Source organism: Acinonyx jubatus, chromosome A1 (genome assembly GCF_027475565.1).
Source record: "Acinonyx jubatus isolate Ajub_Pintada_27869175 chromosome A1, VMU_Ajub_asm_v1.0, whole genome shotgun sequence".
NCBI classification, from domain to species: domain Eukaryota; kingdom Metazoa; phylum Chordata; class Mammalia; order Carnivora; family Felidae; genus Acinonyx; species Acinonyx jubatus.
In genome coordinates, this window is record NC_069380.1 from 122787087 (window position 1) to 122808596 (window position 21510).

At 40.3% G+C, this 21510-nt stretch overlaps 1 protein-coding gene across 3 annotated transcripts in view; it reads left to right on the plus strand.

The window, feature by feature from the left end:
• IL31RA (interleukin 31 receptor A) overlaps window positions 1–15191 on the plus strand; it is a 46911-nt gene extending 31720 nt beyond the window's left edge. Inside the window, exons 10-15 of one of the 3 annotated variants that reach the window (XM_053223037.1) lie at window positions 1969–2109; window positions 3991–4084; window positions 5219–5300; window positions 6495–6648; window positions 6829–8269; window positions 10862–15191. In XM_053223037.1, coding sequence (XP_053079012.1) covers window positions 1969–2109; window positions 3991–4084; window positions 5219–5300; window positions 6495–6648; window positions 6829–6944 — 587 coding nt within the window. In that variant the 3' untranslated portion in view covers window positions 6945–8269; window positions 10862–15191. Of the gene's footprint in view, window positions 1–1968; window positions 2110–3990; window positions 4085–5218; window positions 5301–6494; window positions 8270–10861 lie in introns of all 3 variants that reach the window. The other 2 variants (XM_053223035.1, XM_027036721.2) reach the window with 2 other exon arrangements.
• Window positions 15192–21510: the final 6319 nt, after the last annotated feature.

The window sequence follows — 21510 nt, forward strand, 5'->3', positions numbered from 1 at the left end:
ATAGACCTGCCTTAGGGGTTGGTGCCCTATAATCTTGCATGAGTCACTTAGCTTCTTTGAGAATCTCTGATAATGAGGCCAAGAGTACCTATCTCTTGAGTTTTTTGGAGTCAAATGAGAGTGAAGTGACAGTCTTGTAGGAACCACAGGAGTTGATATAATATGTCCTCGTTAGGCTGTGAACAAGTGGGCCTCCTGGGAGCTTCACCATCATTAGTCTGGAATGGACTTGTGTGCTTGGATCAAAGAGTAGAGTAGTGACACTTAGCTCGGTGCAGGACCCTTTATCCTGACTCCTACTGCCCACTGCCAAGTCATACTTTTTTCCTTGAATCCAGACTATCTCCTGATTTCCTAGGGATGGGCATGGATTCCTAAAATTAGGCAAATTTTTTTATTATGGCAAAATACATATAACATAAAACTCACCACTTAAAACATTTGAAAATGCATACTTTAGTGGCATTGAGTATGCTGATAATGATGTGTGACCATCATCTCTACCTGTTTCCATGCCAAAAAGAAACCTGGTAGCCATTAATCAGTGTCTTGGCATTGTCTTCTTTCCACAGTCTCTGGAAACCACAAAATTGTTTTCTGTCTTTTTTATTTACCTATTCTGGCTATTTCATACAAATGGGATCATAGAGTATGAGGCTTCTTTTACCTGGCTTCTTTTACTTAGCATATTGTTTTCAAAGTTTATCCATCCTGTAGCTTGTATTAGTATCTCATTCCTTTTTATAGCTAAAGAATATTCTATTATGTGGATATCCCACATTTTATTTATCCATTCATCAGTTGATGGGCATTTGGGTTGTTTCCACCTTTTGGCCACTGTAATTAATGCTACTATGAATATCTGTGTGCAAATACCTGTTTGAGTTCTCTGCTTTTAATTCTTTGGGGCATATACCTAGGAGTGGAATTTCTGGGTCATATGGTAATTTGGGCTTAACATTTTGAGAAACCACTGAACTGTTTTCCATAGAGGCTGCCCCATTTTACGTGCCCACCAGCAAAGTCTGATAATTCCAATTTTTCCACATTCTTACCAACACTTATTTTATGTTAAAAAAGATTATTATGGCTATCCTTGTGGGCATGAAATGGTTTCTCAGTGTGATTTTGATTTGCATTTCCCTAATACCTAATGATGCTGAGCATCTTTGCATGTGCTAATTGGTCATTTGAGGATCTTCTTTGAGAAAGTCTTCAATTTTTTTGGACCATTTTTATTATTTATTTATTTATTTATTTATTTATTTATTTTTTAACCTTTATTTTTGAGACAGGGAGAGACAGAGCATGAACAGGGGAGGGTCAGAGAGAGGGAGACACAGAATCTGAAACAGGCTTCAGGCTCTGAGCTGTCAGCACAGAGCCCGACGTGAAGCTCGAACCCACAGACCGCGAGATCACAACCTGAGCTGAAGTCGGACGCTTAACCGACTGAGCCACCCAGGCGCCCCAGACCATTTTTAAATTGGGTTGTTTGCCTTTCAGTTGTTGAGTCCTAAGAGTTTTTAAATATATATTCTCAATAGAAGTTCCTTATAAAATCTGTGATTTGCATATATTCCCATTCTGTGGGTTGTCTTTTCACTTTCTTGATAATGTCTTTTGATGCACAAAAGCTTTTATTTTGGTGAAGTCCAGATTAATCTATTTTCTTTTGTTGTTTATGTGTTTGGTATCATATCTAAGAAACCAAGGGCAAATTCAAGGCCACCGTTTACCCTGTGTTTGTCTTCTAAGAGTTTTATAATATTAGCTCTTATGTTTAGGTCCTTGATCTATCTTTATAGGCTAATTTTAAGCACAACATGGATAGAGGGATTGGGGTATGAGATGGGCTGGCTTAGAGGTACAGGTTCCAGTGCTCTTATTTCACTGCTTGGTCTTGGATCTGGCATTTTTTTTACTTGGCCTTGGCTCTGGCATTTGACTTCCATCTTTTTCCTTTAGCCAAGACAGTTAACTCCAACATCCTGCAGTACGATCTGGAGTCCCTAACACGAAAGACCTCTTATAGTCTTCAAGTCATGGCCAGCACCAGTGCTGGGGGGATCAATGGCACCACAATAAACTTCAAGACATTGTCAATTAGTGAGTATTTCCTTCAAGCCTTGGATAATTCCCCTTGGCATTTCCCTTAGGCCAGTTAGTGATGATGTTTTCCAAAGGCAGGGGGAAGCCAAATGAAAGGGTGGTACATAGAAGAACCATCTACCCTGTGGCTCACTGGCCTTCCTGGAAGGTGTATGTGTGAGGAGAGAATAGGGAGAGCAGGCACATTGAGAGCTGAATTGAAAAAGAGTGGTCATTTTGCTCCTTCCTAATGGATAGCCCCCTATTATCTTGAGGTGAAGAGATCAAGTTAATGCCAACTTTACTCTCAGTCCAAACAAGCTCCTGCTTCAAGGCTGTCCAAGTTCATAGTCACCAGTTTCTCTGTGTCACAGGTTACTGCACAATGGGGCCTTAGAGGGAAAACCTTGGTTGAACAAGCACCACTGGCCCACAGGAAGTAACTTAACCTCTATCCTTTGTGAAGATTTTTGAGTAAAAACATACATGACATGTTCTGTTTATTAGTTTTTAGATTAGAAAAATAGCAAGAAAAATGTAATAAATAACAAAATATAAAATGCTATATAGTGTTATATGATGGTTATGGGAAATATTCAAGAGGAAAAGAAGATGAAATGAGAAGAGAGATCAAGAAGAAAGGGGAATGGGAGAAACAGAAATATTTTAATTTTCTCAAGTCTTTGAGGGAAAGAGATTTGATTTGATATATTCGAATTGTTTTAAGAATTATTTACATTAAAAGTGAAAGGACATTGCCAATTTTTACAGTAAAAGTGAAAAATAGTCTGGTTTAAGTACTCTTGAAAACCTCTTGCTCATTACATGGTTAAAAGAATAAAAATATATTTATGCCTCTGGAAAATACGAATATGGGATTGTGTTTTTACACAACACGTTCTATTTTTATGGACTAACACTGCCTTTTTGGAGGTTTTTGATATTGTTCTTTAGAGTCTTTTAAAAATGCTGTTTTATTTTCACAACACTGGGCACAAATTGCATTATCTGCTAGAATTTTCTCCATGGGTCAAATTTAAGGCAAGAGCCTGCCTTGGAGTGTCGATGTTTCTTACACTTGTCTACACATTACAAATCTCCTTCCTTCTGTCTCTGTTCCTGTACAGTCTACTCTCCACACACCAGCCAGAGTTTAAAACCCTAGACTCCTGCTTGAAACCCACCTGTGGCTTCTGTTGTATTTTAAGTAAAATTCAAACTCCTACCCATAGCTTTTAGGATCCTTCACAATCTGTTGTTTACTGACTTCATCTCCTACAACTTTCTGCTTCTGTCTGTGTTAACTTCTTTCTGCTTTGCGGCTTTTGCATCTACTGTTCCTTTTGCCAGAAATGCTTTCTCCATATTGTTGCATGGCCAGTTTCTTCTCATTATTAACACTAACTCAAATTTTACCTCTCAGAGAAGTCTTCCTTTGCCACCCTATCTAAAGTTACTAACTTTTCTTCAACCTTACCTTGGATACAGTCTAATATCCTATTATATCTGAAATAATCTTTTTTTATTGTCTGAATCCTCCTACCAGAACGTAGGCTCCATGAGAGTAGAGATCTTGTATTTCTTGCTTATTGCTGTTTATTTTATTACCCAGAACAGTGTTTGGCAAATGGTAAGTGCTCATAAATATGTACTGAATTAAAAAGGTTGGAGACTGAACCTTGTGAACATAATATCTGTCACTATTATTCAGACAGAAGAGAACTGGATGAGGAGCCATAAATACCAGGGTTTTTTTTAATGAATAAATTAAAATTCAATTGAATTGAAAGAAAACTCATAAGTAATGTGTTGCTTAAGCTACTAGAATAAAAAGTTACTCTTTGGTATTTGTTAAGAAAGTGAGGACTTTAACTGACATTTGTTCTCCTATTCCCAAAGGTATCCTTGAGATTTTCCTTATAACTTCTCTGGTTGGAGGTGGCCTTCTTATTCTCATCATCTTGTCAGTGGCATATGGTCTCAAAAAGCCCAAGTGAGTTTATAGGCAACAGCATGGGCGTTATAGGCAACAGAAAGGGGTGGAAGGCATCATGGGTGGAAGAGGGTTCTCTGTCATTAAGGGGGTGTTGTTTCATTTATTAACTTGGCATATATTTATGGAGTTTATTATATGTTACACCCTATAGCTCATCAGAATTCTGACCAAACAAGAGGACTCTCACCCCCACAGCCCCATACACCAGGCTTAGGCCAAGGGATTGCCAGTTGCCCCACAGGCTTTATCTTCTGTATTTGGCATCTGAGACTAAAATTAGGGAGAAGGTCCTTTCTCTCAGCATCTGGCAGCAGCAAGAGGGCTGAAGGCCACTAGCTTCTCTCCCAGGCAGACCAGGGAGTGTACCCATAGAATTAGATTACTACCCAGTAGTGTGCCCAGCACAGACTTGTTCCTTGCTCATGGTGCAGTGTTGGAGGGCTGGCTACAGGGGCATTTGTCCTGCCTGTCCTTGCCACTATGGGAAAGGAAACTCATCCTTAGGGTCATGGGCTTTCTCTCCACAGACAGCCTCATACTGTCATGCTGGTCAAGAGCTCCCTCTCTCGTCGACCTGTCTCTCCAGAATTGTGCAATTTGGGGCCTTCTCTGCCAAGCAGCTATGCTTAGTTATGGTTAAGTGAATGTCAACCTCATTTTCCAACCATAGGTAGAAACCAGGTCAGCAGCCAAATTCTTGTACGTGTTGCATGTGTAACAAGCTCCCAGGTAATGCTGCTGCTGCTACTGCTGCTGGATGGTACCCCACTTTGAGAATCACTGTACTAAAGTATGGGTACCTTATAAGGCTTTGAGTGTTACCTTTCCTGGAGAATATATCTCAAAGACATGGTTCTGTGATGGTGTGATTTTCAGCATCAAGATCCGGGGTGGAGATGAAGGGCAGGAGAGGGTAAGAAAGGTGTCTTTCCATCACATCCCATTGATGACTTGAAGTTTCACTCCCCAGGTTACTTTGTTTTCCCAGTTTCTGTCAGGAGGTCAGAAGCTTGACCTTATTTATTAGGGAGACACACAACTCCCTATAGCAAAGCTCCATCCTTTTGGCATAGCCATGCAGTGTGAGTAATATACTTCTTTAACTCACTTCCTGTTTTAAAATATTATTAGCAGATTGAAGCACCTCTGTTGGCCCGATGTCCCCAACCCTGCTGAAAGTAGCATAGCCACATGGCGTGGAGATGATTTCAAGGTAAACAGTCCTGTCTTTGTTAAGCAATCATTGAGGAGGCTGGTTGTAAAAGACAACGAAGAGTGATGGAGGTTAGGAAGAGTCCTGGGCTGAGATTTTACAGGGTTTACATGAACTATGAGATCATGACCTGAGCTGAGGTGGGATACTTAACTGACCGAGCCACCCAGGTGCTCCAAGTTTCATAAGTTTTTAAATCGAAAACTCTTTTGAAAGTTCTAAGGTGTAATTTCTTAGTTAAGTAAAAACAAGCTGTGTCAAATATCACCTTTAAATTTGTATTAAAGACTGTTTCTAGTATTGCTTGATGCTGGAATTTTTAGTATTAGCACTTGTTTCAACTCAGAAATCTTTTTTAAACATGGACATTTTTATTTACTTATTTAAATTTTTGTTATTTGTGTTATTTCTGTTTTCTTCTCTCCTATATCAGCTATGTATTACCTTATTTGCTGCTTATTAAAAGTTATGAAGAGAGTAAACAGATTTATAGGCAGTATTGTCAGATGTCTAAAGTGTTCATTTATTTAAAAAAAGTTATTTATTTTGAGAGAGAGAGAGATAGAGGAAGGGGCAGAGGGAGGAAGAGGAGGAATCCCAAGCAGGCTCCAGTAAGGGGCTCGATCCCACAATGCTGGCATCATTGCCTGAGCTGAGATCAAGAGTTGGACGCTTAACCAACTAAGCCATCCAGGTGCCTCGAAAATGCTTTTTGAGTAACATAGGGCTGGCCTCCATGGCAGGCATATATTACTCACTGAATGCCAGGCATTGAGCTAGACTCTGTATACAAAGATGTTAAAGACACTGCCTCTGCCTAGGAGGCCGCCTTTGATTTTTCTGATGATGTTGGGCAAGTCATTTGTCTTCATGATTGTAGTTTTTGCATCTGTAAGAGTTCTAATTTTGATGTTCCCATCTGAACTGTAGTTTTGTGAACTTAAGATTGTGTGGCAAATAGTCTCGAGCTCTCTATGAGAAAAAAATGGAATACCTCATGCCATTCTCAGGAAATGGGCCAGTGTTGCCATGCTCTTATGGAAGGGCATATGGAGGTGATTGGCCATCACTTCTGGTCTCTGGAAGGAATGTGGGGGCTGGTCAAGAGGTGAGACATTGGTTGTCCCAAGCCTATTGACTACCTCATGTGTAGCTCCAAAATGATCATTGGGGGTATCCTTTTCTCTTTTTCAGGATAAGATAAATTTGAAGGAATCTGATGACCCTGTGAATATGGAAGAAGACAGAGTTCTAAAACCATATTCTTCCCCCAGAGACCTTATTGACAAGTTGGTGGTGAACTTTGAGAATTTTCTGGAAGACGTTTCCACAGAGGAACTTGGAAAGGGTCAGGAAAACATTTTGAGAGAGGAAAAAAATGAATATGTGACTTCTCCATATCGGCCTTACTGTCCTCCCATTTCACCTGAGATTCCACAGAGAAAATCCCAACAACCGTGTTCTAGAATACCAGAGGGGATCTGCTTAGAAACCACAGAGCAGCTTCTTTCTTCTGTTCCGAATTTAGGGCCAGACCGTATCTGTGAAGAAGGAGAACCTAATCCATACTTGAAAAATTCAGTGACAACCAGAGAATTTCTCACATCTGAAAAACTTCCAGAGCAAACCAAAAGGGAAGTCTAATTGTTACTGTGACTTGAATCTCTCTGGGTCGTAGTGTGGGCAACTCTTATAGACAGAATGTATTAGGACTTATCCAGAAGAGCTTCCTTGGCTATCTCCCCATCCTTGCTTTGTGTTAGAGAAATTGTCACACATCCCTGAGTGGCTTGTTGAACTTGGTTGGCACAGATGTGTAACTTGCCTGAGAAGAAGGGATAGTGGTATGTCTGAGCATTTTGCAGAGGAAAAGTGTTTATTTTCTTTTGTTCAGGTAACAAGCTCTCACTGAGGTCTCTGACATAATGATTTTAAGGGACAATGGAGCCCCTAAGGTGGATATATCTTGCCTTCCCTAGGAATTAGGTCTTTGCCACAACTTTTGCTCGAGCTTCTCCTCAGAGATCCAGCAGACTTTCCCCATTGCCAGAGGACAGTGGTCTGGTAGGAGGTGGGAATCTCTCCCTTTACATTGATTTCCCTTGGGTTCTGGGTTCTACCTCCAAGGAATCCCTGAGATCTCACTTTTGAGATTTTGTTTCTCCCTCATTATAGGGGCAGGGGAGGTAGAGTGGCCTTCCTGATGGTGTGCTTCTCATTAACCTCATAAAATCTCAAGTGTCTGCAGCAACACCTCCACCCAGGACTCTTGCCTCTAGTTCACAGCACATTGGCCTCTAGTAAATTGATCTCAGCAGGGCACTAGGGAGTGGACTCCAGCCTGGGCCAGCAGGTCTGCCCCAATCTTCAGGTCATTGCCCAGCTCTGAAAAGCTCCCAGAGGCCTTTGCTGGCCCTTTATCTTGTACTCAAACCTGGGAGTAGAAAGGCACCAAATACTGCACTGCTTTTGTACAGGATCTCTGGCCCCTTATGCTAGCTCACAGCCTAGGAATGCTTACAAAGCTTCCTTCAAAGGCCTCTTTCCTGAAGGACCTGAGCAGGGTGTGGAAACATGCTACTGTAACTTTGTTGCCCCGACCCGGGACTCCATTTCCTTCACCTTGGCCATGCACAGAGCTTATGACACGTCAGGGGAGCCTTTAGCCCAAGTGCTAATGGCAGGATTCAGTTGCTGAGAATTGGGGACTAATGGCTGGCCCTGGGCTGGCACCTTAACCGCAGTGATGGCAGATGATTTCCTAATATGTGGCTTTGACTCATCTGGCTATTAGGGGAGGTCTCTGACAACCTGGTGAGATCTGGGAAGGCCAGGCAATGAGTGAGCAGCCAAGGTGCCTTGAACGTAGCATTTGCCAGCCAGAAAGGCTGATGTCCGTTTTTATAGGAGAATTTGAGAAGTCAGTACTTGAGTAGCAGGCATGAACTTCACAAGCCAACAATTCAGATGTGCAAAAATATCACTTTACTTTCCTATAACTAAACTTAATTTCTGACACAAGCCTATGACATTTTAAAGTAACCACAGCCCAATTTGGTGATTTGTGAGTGGCTTTGGGTTTATAGCTCAGTCACAGTCAGGATTTTGACCGGCCTTCCCTCCCTTCCCCACCACCTCCATCCAGTCTGGGACTGATTCTGAGTGCCACAAGATATTCAGTGGAGCAGCAGGTTCTCTCCCATTTGGTGTCTGCCTAATGCTGGTCCAGGGATGTGCCTATGACCCCACCTGTTGGGTCATCTACCACTTTTCTCGGCCAATTGCTGTGTCCTTACCTTGGGCACAAGCAGGTGGTGCAGCTCTTCCGGAACTTTCTCCTCATGAAATTTCCAGTGTCTGCAGCACCTTTCCACCCCTCCCCCACCAATTCTTCATGCCTCGTGTACAGAATAGTGTCTGCTGACAAGGCGAGGAATGCAGGAGGTCTGGGGCAGCAGGCTGGGGAATCTGCACCTTTGTACTGAGAGTAGATAGGGACCAAATGCAAGGGATACACTGGATCCATCTGTAGTAGTCTCTCTCTGCCCTATCTCCCCCACCCCATCTTGTTGTGACTCAGGCATTTCTATGAGCCCCTTGTCCCCCAGGGTTCCAGATGGGGTCCTTTCTACCTGTTTCTTTGCATTTGTGAACCTTAGGGACATGCTAGCTTCATACCCCACAACTGTTCTCTTTTCTGTGGCCATCTGCCCACCTCCCACTGAGGGATCTTGTCAAATTCTGTATGAGGGGAAGGGGGAAGGGAATGAGTCCCCTGCCTCCTGCCCCCATCTTGTTTGTTTCACACCTGGATGAGTCTTTTGAACCTAAAATCCAAGAATTAGATGTCTGGGGAGAGAGGAGGAGTCCCAGCTGGCTCCTGTGAGTGGGTTTCAGAGATGAAGACCTTCCCCTCTGCTTCTCTTCCCTTAATCATTCATTAAAGCCTGAAATGTCTTCTGGTGAACAGTTGGAAAATGCCACACTCCTGGCCCCTCCTCTGCTTCATCCCTTCCTCCCTCCCATCTTCTGCTTTCCTGCCTTTCCCAGAAGCTTCTCTTTTTAACGCTTGCTTTTTCTTCCTTCTTTTCTTTTCTTCTTCTTTTCCCACTAACCTCCTTTTATAATTTTCCACACTTACTTTTGTTGCCTTGAGGGCTAGGGAAGTAGGGGCCCTGTGTTGTGTTCTAGGTGACCCGAGGTAGGTCCTAGGAGTCAGTGTTGCCTGCCAGTAAGGGGTGTGGGAACCTCAGAATCTCCTTCAGCAGGCTGCACACTGCTCTCCAGAGCAGATTCCCAGGACATAGGTCTAAAAGCTAAGAAGCCACGGTGGCCTTTCTTCCCTGGGGTCCAGTCAAAAACTGTCCCCACTCCCAGTACCCTGTGCTGCCTCTGTGGCCCAAAAAAAAGCAATCTCCATTTTTTTCTCTGTTAGATCAAAGAGAACACAAACAGGGAAACTTGTATTTTAGCAAGATCATGAAAAACTGAAAACATTCTCAATTGGGTTTTCTGGGGTTCAGAACCATGTAAACAGCTATGTTAGTGCCTTATTAATGGCCTTCTACACTGATACCAGAAGAATTTAAAATAATGGCAGAAAAGCCAACTGTGGGCTTAAGAAAAGAAGGTCATACTTTCACTGTGGCTTCTCAGGAGGCAACAGTAAACCACATACAGTGCAAACTCTGTAGGGGTGAGGTGAGTTTTGAAAGGAGGCAGGAGATGGGGAAAGGGAGTTGGGAAAGGAAAGATGTCCTGCGTGGGTCCCAGGATGCCCACTGAGGCTGCTCCTTTGTGTGAAGGAAGCCTGTGCCTGGATGCCCAGTCACCCTGAGGGGTTCTGGTGCCTTCTCCATCATGTCCCTAGTTACTGCCTACTGGTTGCAAACTGGCCTTCAGGCTAAATCTGGGACTTGTGCTTCCAGAGCCCATGACTCAGGAATGATGTTGACATTTTAAAAATCTACTGGATAACAAAATCAAAGGAAAAAATCATGTTTAATGACATGAAGACTATATGGAATGCACATTGTGTCCATAAATAAAGCTTAAATTGGTAAAGAGCCACACCCATCATTTACATATCATCTGTTTTCTTTCCTCCCACAAAGGCAGAACTGAGTAGTTGTGACAGAGAATTTCTCCCACAAAGCCTAAAGTGTTCACCACCTTGCCGTGTGCAGCAAAAGTTGGCTCACCTATGGGTAGCCCACCAACACGAGGCTCAGACCGCATAGTGTTGGCCCACAGAGTGTTTTAACTTTGAATTAGCTGCTAATTAAACAAAATTTCAGGTTATGGTCATTCTGGATTTCTAACTGAGTAGGGACTGCCTCTTTTAGAAGGGCACATACTCTCTGGCTCCCCACCCCAGCCCTCTCAGCTGCCCATAGCTAAGGTGGAGCATTAGTTGGTTGGTCATCACCTATTTCAGTGGTTCTTCATACAGCTTATTCTGTGCCCCTACTTCAGACATATGGCCTGGAGGTATTTTGGGACGGTGATGCTGGCATCTAATGGATAGAAGTGAGCTACCTCTTCCCACTCAACATTCATAGGTGTTCCCACCTTTTTTTTTTTTTTTTGTAAATTTAAATTTTGTTTTGGACTCTGCCAACATCAACAACAACAAAAATCTCTTAATACCAATTATTTGTGTCATTCTTAATTCCTTCCTGATACGATCTGCATATACTTATATACGTGTTCATCTAATTGAATGTCATACATTGATTCTATTGTATTTTCCTTTAGTTTCATGTACTATTTCATGGTTAAAATTTCATGCATGAACATGGTTCATTGTGGTAGTATTTTGAATGGACACTCAGAACTCCATGGTGTGCCTGAATATTATGGTTTGCCAAGGACCCTTTCTTGTTAGGATTGTTTTAAATGTCTTCTTTGTATAGAGACCAACTTCACTAAATTCTGTTCTTTGTACATTTTCTTTTCCTACCTTTGTCCTAACTCCTTGGGGAGTCTTCCTAAGGGTGGAATTTCTGGGTCACAGTTTTATGGTTATTGTCATATATTGCACATCTGTGACCCCCTTAAAGGCTGCACTGATATTTTCAATATATCCAGGGGTATCTGGGGCATCCTTTGTCCTTGCTATTGATAATCAACTGTTTATTGCTGTAAGCTTGGTTTTGTCAATTTAATGGATATGGTTACTGACACTTCACAGTTATTTGTGTTGCTTAAGTCATTGTGAAGATAAGCTTGTCCCATGTATATTTATAGTCTGCATGTCTACCTGTTGACATTATATAGTGTTCTACAACCAAGCCACTGGGGCACTGAGAGACCAGCTGAGCTGCTAGACATGAGAGGCACTTAGCAGGACTTTACAAAATTGATTGACTTCATCATTTGGCTGACTATTGAAAATATGTGGGTTTTGTAGGACATTTTAAAAGAAACACCACATAGATGTCTTTCCTGAATTAGTGACAAGGCCTATTTGTAATCACAGTATGTGGCACTATTGGTGTCTTGCACTCTTGGAGGGAGGGTGCCTGGACTGATTATGACAATGTCATTAGCAGTTCTTGTCCCTCTGAAGCTTTTACTGGACACTGGAGTCAGCAGAGAGAGCATTGGCTCAAAAGCAGAAACATCCCCAGTCCATGTTGGCGAAAACCTGGAGATGCCTGCATCTGGCTGCTGAGAAAGGTGTGGGAGAAACGCCAAGGGAGGAAGTCCTCAAAAGCATGAAGCCAGCAGTCAGCAAGCCTCACATGGTTAGTCAAGGCAGTCTAGGCGCACCTACTGCTGATTTCATTTTTAGGAGCGAGATTCTCTTTTCTGTCCAACTTCACTACATATGTGGGGTAAAATAACCCGAGGCCTGGACTTTGAAATGGAAGTCAAAATGTGCAAAGCAGAACAGACGCGCAGAAAACTCTGAATGATTATAATAATGCAGAAGACTGGACTTGTGTACCAAGAGAACCATCTCTCTGTATACTGTGCATGCTGTCTCTTCCACATATTGTTCATAAAGCCATACAGTATATAATGCATGTGCATGGCAGTTCTGGCCTCCTAAGCAGAGTATGAAAGCAGGGTTACTATAGTGAGAATAGCCTTTAAAACGCTTTACCATAAATGCATTGGTATTTTTGTCTTTCAGGTAATAAAGCTGTAATACCATTTTCATGTAAAGCTATACTTCTCTTCTAAAGTTGTACCCACTCAGGTATTTAAAATGAGACTTCAAAATGCAAATATCCAACTTTGTTAGAGATCGAGGGAGTCTCTTGGTTATGGGACACACAGAACAGCTACAGGTGACCGGGAATCAGACTTAGGGAGTTATTTTTGCCAACATAGCTTCCGCTAGGGATGCAGCTGGGCCTCACACCTGAGTTCTCTTCGATCTCTCATGGCAGAATTTTTTGTTTTGAAGTTTATTTATTTTTGAAAGAGACAGAGACAGCATGAGTAAGGGAGGGACAGAGAGAGAGATAGAGACAGGGAGGCAAGTAGGGAGGGAGAATCCTAAGCAGGTTCCGTGCTGTCAGTGCAGAGCCAGATGTGGGGTTTGACCTCATGAACCGTGAGATATGACCTGAGCTGAAACCAAGAGTCATTCGCTTAACTCACTGAGCCACCCAGGTGCCTCTCATGGCAGCAGTTTCGAACTCCCAGCTCCTCAAACTCCTTCAGAGTACTCTCAGCAGATGAGGTGGCCCCCCCTTCATGGAGGATGCACCACCCGCCCATCTCTCTTCTCTTCAGGTCAGACTTGGGGAAGGTCTCTGAGGCAGAGGTGGCCCTGCTCTTATATTATACATCCCTCCCCACTGGCTCTCTTGTTCTTTCAACTTCTCCCTCCTGAGAGATTCCTTCCCATCATCTTCTAAACATGCTCAGGTCACTTCCATGTTAAAAGAGAACAAAGTATTCTCCTTGATCATCCTCTCCCTCTGGCTGCCTGCTGGCTGTCCCCATGGATCTGCCTGTGGTTTCAGGGTAGAGTGGGCCATATCCCTTGTAGCAGTAGGGAGGAAATGACCAATGCTGAAACCTCTAGGACATTCGAAGACTGGAAGCCTCATTTCCCCAGGTCACATTCTTGTGGGATTAGGACAAAGGCCCAGTAACAAAGCAGGCATTCTCTGGTTTATTCTCACCATCGAGACTCCAGAACCCAGGCAGCAAAGCTCTCTTTTCTAGGGTTATGTGGCTACCTGGTTCTCCCTCCTGCCATCTGCTGTGTCCCCAGCTCCTGAGGGGCTGTGTGGAGCCACAGTTGTGGTTAGAGTGCCCAATTGTGTGGGACTGAGGCATTTTCCAGGACATGGGCCCTGCTGTGATAAAACTGCAGAGTCTCAGGTAAACCAGAATAGTGTGATCCTATACTGCAGCTCTGGGCCTGTTCCTTCTTTTAAAGTTATGTACTTGTGCTGGTATTTATCTTCATTTTGATGGGTCCACTTGCCCCCAGACTCTCATCCAGCTTGTGTTCTTTGACAATACCCTCAGGGAGCCCATCCTCTAACTGGAACATAAGCTGGCGGTATATGAGTGGCCATTCCTCCCCATTCCTTGGCAGGCTTGCTCCTGACGTTCATCACCCTCCAGTAAGGCTCCAGTGTCTCCGACTCCCCGGCCCATTTCCATAATGCTCCTTGTGACCCCAGCTGCCCCCTTCAGTATACCTGGTCATGTCATAGAAAATTGCCCCTTGACACATTGATTCCTTTTTTAAAATTATTACAACAGCAGTGAAATGAGCTGTCTTCTGGCTTCACCCCTGTAGCCAGTGTCCATTTTGACCTATTTTTGCCATTAAGCCACCTGGGTGTGGGACCACAGACCTCAGTGTTTGCTCTGTTCCATCTCCTAGGATGACCTGGGCCCCACATCCTCTCTGAAGGGCACTCGTATCACAGAAGCGTTTGCTCCTCCCAAAGGACCAGAGCCCTGCCAAGCCTTTGGCAAAGCCTTCTGTGTACAACCTTGTTCTCACTTGGAGGCTCTGACCAGCCTCCTCAAATGAAATTGGTGTAATGTCCCCTCCCCTGTAATACAATGAAGAATAGGGTGATTTCTGGCTGGTCAACTGCCAGAACTGTGGTTCAGGAGTTGGAGAATGTTGATTGGGATGATATATGTGCTAAAAGCTGGACCCCCTGAGAGCTTTCATAGACCCTAGAGAGCCTACATACTGTCAAATATATTGAAATTTCCACATTTCACATTAATTATAGTATCTTTACATAAAAATTTTGTAAGGGTTTATATGTTTTGTTTTTGAAATTATTTGACTATTGTAACTTTATGATTTAACTTATCAGCAGTCAGCCTGTATCTTTAGGGATTCTTATGACTTGAGAAAATTCATCTATTCTAATCTAATTTGCAGATTTTTTACCAACATATATTTTTTGGAATTGATTTTTTTTAAGTTTTTATCTTTTTTCCAGTTAGTTAACATACAGTATTATATTAGTTTCAGGTGTACAATGTAGTGATTCAACAATTCCATATATCACTGGTGCTTGTCACAACAAGTGCACTCCTTAATCCCCATCACCTATTTTACCCAACCCTCCACCCACTTCCCCTCTGCTAACCATCAGTTTGTTCTCTGTACTGAAGAGCCTGTTTGTTTCTTGGTTTGCTTTACTCCTTTTTTCCTTTTGCTCATTTGTTTTCTTTCTTAAATTCCACTTATGAATGAAATCATACAGTATTTGTCTTTCTCTGATTGACATATTTTGTTTAGCATTATACTTCAGCTCCAGACATGTTGTTACTAATGGCAAGATTTCATTCTTTGTATGACTGAATAATATTTCGTTGTATGTATGTGTGTATATAAATGTATGAATATATAAATATTTGTGCATGTATATTTATAAATATGAATATGAATATAAATATAAATATATACACACATACCACATCTTTTTAAAAAAATTTTTTTTAACATTTATTTATTTTTTTGAGAGAGACAGAGCATGAGCTGGGAAGGGGACAGAGAGAGAGGGGGAGTCACAGATTCTGAAGCAGGTTCCAGGCTCCGAGCTGTCAGCGTAGAGCCTGATGTGGGGCTTGAACCCACGAACCATGAGGTCATGACTTGAGCCGAAGTTGGCCGCCCAACCGACTGAGCCACCCAGAAGCCCCTATACCACATCTTCTTTATTCCTCAATGGATGGATATTTGGGTTGCTTCCATTTCTTGGCTATCGTAAGTAATATTGCTATAAACATGCAGGAACATGTACACCTTTGAATTTGTGTTTTTGTATTCTTTGGATAAATACCAAGTAGTATGATGGCTGGATCATTGGGTAGTTCTACTTTTAACTTGTTGAGAAACCGCCCTGTTTTCCACAGTAGCTGCATCAATTTGTATTCCCTTCAGCTTTGCAAGAGGGTTTCTTTTTCTACATATATTCACCAATATTTGCTGTTTCTTGTGGTTTTTTTGTAGACACTGACAGGTGTGAGGTGATAGATCATTGTAGTTTTGATTTGCATTTCTCTGATGATAAGTCATGACGGTATCTTTCCATGTGTCTATTGGCCATCTGGATGTCTTCTTTGGAGCAATGTCTCTTCATGTCTTCTGCCCATTTTTAAACTGGATTATTTATTTTTTGGGTGTTAAGTTGTATCAGTTCTTGATATATTTTGGATACTAACCCTTTATGGGGTATGTCATTTGCAAATATCTTCTCCTGTTGCATAGGTTGCCTTTTAGTTTTGTTGATTGTTTACTTCACTGTGCAGAAGCTTTTTGTCTTGATGGAGTTCCAATAGTTTATTTTTGCTTTCGTTTCCCTTGCCTTAGGGGACCTATCTAGTAAAAAGCTGATATGGCTTGTGTCAGAGAGATTATTCCCTGTGCTCTTTTCTAGGATTTTTACAATGTCTCACATTTAGGCATTTAATCCATTTTGAATTTATTTTTGTGTATGGTGTAAGAAAGTGGTCCAGATTCATTCTTTTGCATGTTGCTGTCCAGTTTTCCCAACACCATTTGTTGAAGAGGCTGTATTTTGCCCATTGGATATTCATTCCTTCTTTGTCGAACAATAAGTGGCCATATAATTTTGAGTATATTTCTGGATTTTCTCTCCTGTTCTGTTGATCTGTGTGTCTGTTTTTGTGCCATTAACATACTGTTTTGATTATAACAGCTTTGTAATATAACTTGAAGTCTGGAATTGTGATGCCTCCAGCTTTGCTTTTCTTTTTCAAGGTTGCTTTGGCTATTTGGGGTCTTTTGTGGCTCCATACAAATTGTAGGATTGTTTTAGTTCTAGAAAAACTTTTGATACGGATTGCATTAAGTTTGTAGATTACTTTGGGTAGTACAGACATTAAATAGTATTTGTGCTTCCAGTACATGAGCATGGAATGTCTTTCCATTTCTTTGTGTCATCTTCAGTTTCTTTCATTAGTGTTTTATAGTTTTCAAAGTACAGGTATTTCACCTCTTTGTTTAGGTTTATTCCTAGGTATCTTACTATCTTTGGTGCAGTTGTAAATGAGGTTACTTTCTTACTTTCTTTCTGCTGCTCCATTATTGGTGTATAGAAATGCAACAGATGTCTGTACATTGATTTTATATCTTATGACTTTACTGAATTCATTGATCAGTTTTTGCAGTTTTTTGGTGGAGTCTTTCGGGTTTTCTATATGTAGTATCATGTCATCTGAAAATAGTAAAAGTTTTACTTCTTCCATACTGATTTTGATGTCTTTATTCCTTCATCTTTTCTGGTTGCCATTGGTAGGACTTCTAATAGTATGTTAAATAATAGTGGTGAGAATGGACATTGCTGCCTTATTCCTAACCTTAGGGGAAATACTCTCAGTTTTTCTCCATTGAGTATGATGTTAACTGGGTTTTTCATATATGGACTTCATTGTATTGTGTATATTCCCTCTAAACCTACTTTGTTGAGGGTTTTTATCATGAATGGGTTACACTTTGTTAAATGCTTTTTCTGCATCTATTGAAATGATCATATGGTTTTTATCCTTTGTCTTACTGATGTGATGTGTCATGTTCATTTGCGAGTACCGAACCACACTTGTAACCCAGGAATAAAAGGCACTTGATTGTGGTGAATGATTTTGTTTAATGTATAGTTGGATTCAGTTTGCTAATATTTTGTTGAGGATTTTTACATCTATATTCATCAGAGATACTGGCCTATGGTTTTTTCTTTTTTTTTGTGGTGTCTCTGTTTGGTTTTGTTATCAAGGTAAGGATAGCTTCATAGAATGAATTTGGAAGGTTTTCTTCCTTTTCTATTTTTTATAATAGTTTAAGAAGAATAGGTATTAACTCTTATTTAAATGTTTGATAGAATTCTCCCATGAAGCCATTTGGTCCTGGGCTTTTGTTTGTTGGGAGGTTTTTTTTTTTGTTTGTTTGTTTGTTTTTTTACTGGCTTAATTTCTTTGCTTGTTATCAGTCTGTTAAAATTTTTTTATTTATGCTTGTTTCAGTTTTGGTAGGTTATAGGTTTCTAGGAATTTTTCTATTTCTTCTAGGCTGTCCAATTTGTTGGCATATAGTTTTTAATAATATTCTATGACAAGTTTTGTATTTCTGTGGTGTTGGTTGTGGTCTCTCCTCTTTTATTTGTGGTTTTATTTATTTTACAAAGAACCAGCTCCTGGTTTCATTGGTCTGTTATTTTTTTTTTAATTTTCTATAGTATTTATTTCTGCTTGAATCTTTATTATTTCCTTCCTTCTGCTGGCTTTAGGTTTTGTTTAGTTCTTTTTTCTAGCTCCTTTAGGTGTAAAGTTAGGTTGTTTATTTGAGATTTTTCTTCTTGTGCTAGGCCAGTGTTACTATAACCTTGCCTCTTGATTTGCTTTTGCTGTATTTTGTTCAAAGGTTTTGAGCCATTGTATTTTCATTTGTTTCCATGTACTTTTTTATTTCTTCTTTTATTTCCTGGTTGACCCATTCATTGTTTAGTAGCATGTTCTTTAACTTCCATGTATTTGTGGTCTTGCTAGATTTTTTTCTTGTTCTTGTAGTTTCATAGTGTTGTGGTCAGAAAAGTGTTGTGACTTCAATCTTTTTTAATGTGTTGAGGCCTGTTTTGTGGCCTAATATGAGATCTGTTCTGGAGAATGTTCCATGTGTACTTGCAAAGAGTATGTATTCCACTGTTTCAGGATGGAATGTTCTGAATATATCTTTAAATCCATCTGGTCTAATGTATCATTCAAAGCCATTGTTTCTGTTGATTTTCTGTTTAGATGATCTATCCATTGATATAAGTGGGGTGTTAAAAGTCCCTTACTATTATTTTATTATTATGGATTATTTCCTTTATGTTTGTTACCTACTTTAATGTATTTGGCTGCTTCCATGTTGGGTACTTAATATTTACAGTTGTTATATCTTCTTGTTGGACTGTCACTTTATAATTATATAGTGTCCTGCTTTGTTTCTTATTGCAATCTTTGTTTTGAAATCTCTGGGAAATGTGGTGTGAACAGGGGTTTTTGCTGGTCTTCTGCGGGCGGGGCTGCTGTATTGTGATTGAGGCAAGCATGACTGAGAAGGGCAGTCCCAGCAAAGCACACGGTCTGGTGCATGCAGGTGACTCTGTGTTTGTATTGAGGGGCAGAGGAAAGAAATGGTGCTGGCCAACTCCTTTGCCCCTGGAGAGGTGTCTCTGTGAACTCTGGTCCTCAGAGACATGCTCAGAGAAGAGCTAATAATCTCCCCATTCTGTACCAGGTATTCTTCAGATCGCTGATTCCAGGCTGTCTGCCCCAGAATTGTTTGCCTGCCTTCTCTCCAGGAGGAGCGCAATGCCCTTCTAGGTTTATTCTAGCCAAGCCAGCTGACCTTTAAAACTCTAGGCTTTAAGCCCTGATGGTTATAACTCAAGAAATTCAGCCCCTCTCTTTTTCCAAGCCAATGGCTTTGGGGACACATTCTCCTTGTGTGTTCCTATGTGTGCTCCTCTAGCTCTTGCCCTTCTCTGTGACCCTGGTTCCCTCCTTTGGGAAGGAAGATAGTTCCCTATCTATTTGTCTCCAGATATTTTTTTATTTCCTTTTTAATTTTTTCATTGACCATTGGTTATTTAGTAGCATATTATTTAGCTTCCATATACTTGTGTTTTTTTCTTTGTTTTTCTTGTAATTATTTCTAGTTGGTTCATACCATTGTGGTTGGAAAAAAAATGCTTGATATCATTTCAGTCTGCTTAAATTTATTGAGACTTGTTATATGGCCTAACATATGATTTATCCTGGAAAGTGTTCCATATGCTTTTGATCAGAATGTGTACTATGCTGTTTTTGGATGCATTGTTCTGTATATGTGTTAGATCCATCTAGTATAACTTGTCATTCAAAGCCACTGTTTTCTTATTGATTTTTCTATCTGAATGTTAGTGAGTAAAAATCCACTTCTGTACTACTGTCACTTTCTCCCTTTATGTCTACTTCTCCTTTTCTGTATTTAAGTGCTCCTCTGTTGGGTTTATAGACACTTAAAAGTATTACATCCTCTTGTTGGATTGATCCCCTTATCATTATGCAATGCCCTTTATTGTCTATTTTTATAGTCTTTGTTTTAAAGTCCATTTGTCTGATATAAGTCTTGTTACCCCAGCATTTTTTTTTTCAATTTGAATAAAATATCTTTTTCCTTTCCTTCACTTTTAGTCTTTATTTGTCTTTAGGTCTAAAGTGAGTTTCTTGTAGGCAGCATATCGGTGGGCTTTTTTTTTTTAAATCCATTCTATCAATCTATGTCTTTTGACTGTGACTGGAGTATTTACACCATTTACGTTTAACGTAATCATTAATTGTTATGCAGTTACTGCCATTTGGTTGTTTTCTGGTTGTTTTTGTAGTTCTGTTCAATGTCCCTCTTTTCTCTCTTAATTTGTGATTGATAACTATCTGCAGTGTTATTCTTGGCTTTCTTTTTATTTTGTGTATCTGTTTACAGGTTTGTTTTGTAGTTAACCATGTTCATATATTACGTCCTAAGTGTATAAGATGTCTATATTAAGTTGATGGTCACTTAAATTTGAACACATTATGAAAGCAATACATTTTTACTCCTCTCTCTCCACACTATTTGTGTAGAATATCACATTATATACTTTTGTTGAATCTCCTGATTTTTTTTTGAAAAATTGATTTTACTATTTTTATATTTTAACCTTCATACTAGCTTTATTAGTAATCAGTCTTCTACCTTTATCATATATTTGTATTTCCCAGTGAAGTTTTTTCCTTTCATAATTTTCTTAATTCTAATTAGGGTTGTCTCTTTTTGGTTAAAGTAGTCCATTTATAGTTCTTAGAAGGCTTGTTTAGTGGTGATGAATGAACTCCTTTAACTTTTGTTTGTCTGGGAAACTATCTGTCCTTCAATTTTGAATGACCCTCTTGCCAGTTAGACTATTCTTTGTTGTTGGTTTTTGCCTTTTGCATTTTGAATATATCATGCTACTCTGTTCTGGACTGAAAAATTTCTGCTGAAAAATCAGCAGACAGCCTTCTGGGGCTTCCCTTGTACATGACCAGTTGCTTTTCTCTTGATTTTAAGATTTTCTTTCTTTAATTTGTACCATTTTAATGATAATGTGTCTTGGTGTCACTCTTCTTGGGTTCATCTTGTTTGGGGCTCACTGTCCTTCTTGTATCTGAATGTCTGTTTCCTTCCCTAGATTAGGGAAGTTTTCAGCTATTATTTTTTTCAAATAAGTTTTCTGCCCCTTTGTCTTTTTCTTCTCCCTCTGGGACCCCTATAATGTGAATGTTTACTTGCTTGATACTGTCCCAGAGTTCCTTTACTCTGTCATCATTTTTTAAAAATTCTTTTTTTTTTTTTTTTTTTTTACCGTTTAGCTTAGGTGCTTTCTACTATTCCCTATTTTTCAGGCTACTCATCTGTTCTGCATTTTATAATCTGCTGTTGATTCCTTTTAGTGCATTCTTTTCAGTTATTATATTCTTTAACATTGGATGGTTCTTTTTTATATTTTCTATCCCTTTTTTGAAGTTCTCACTGAGATCATCCACTCTTCTCTCAAGTTGAGCAAGTATCTTTATGACCATACTTTCAACTCTTTGTCAGGTAGATTGTTTATCTCCATTTCATTGAGTTCTTTTTCTGAAGTTTTTTGTTGTTCTTTTGTTTGTAGCTTATTTCTCTGTCTCTTCATTTTGTTTGACTTTGTTC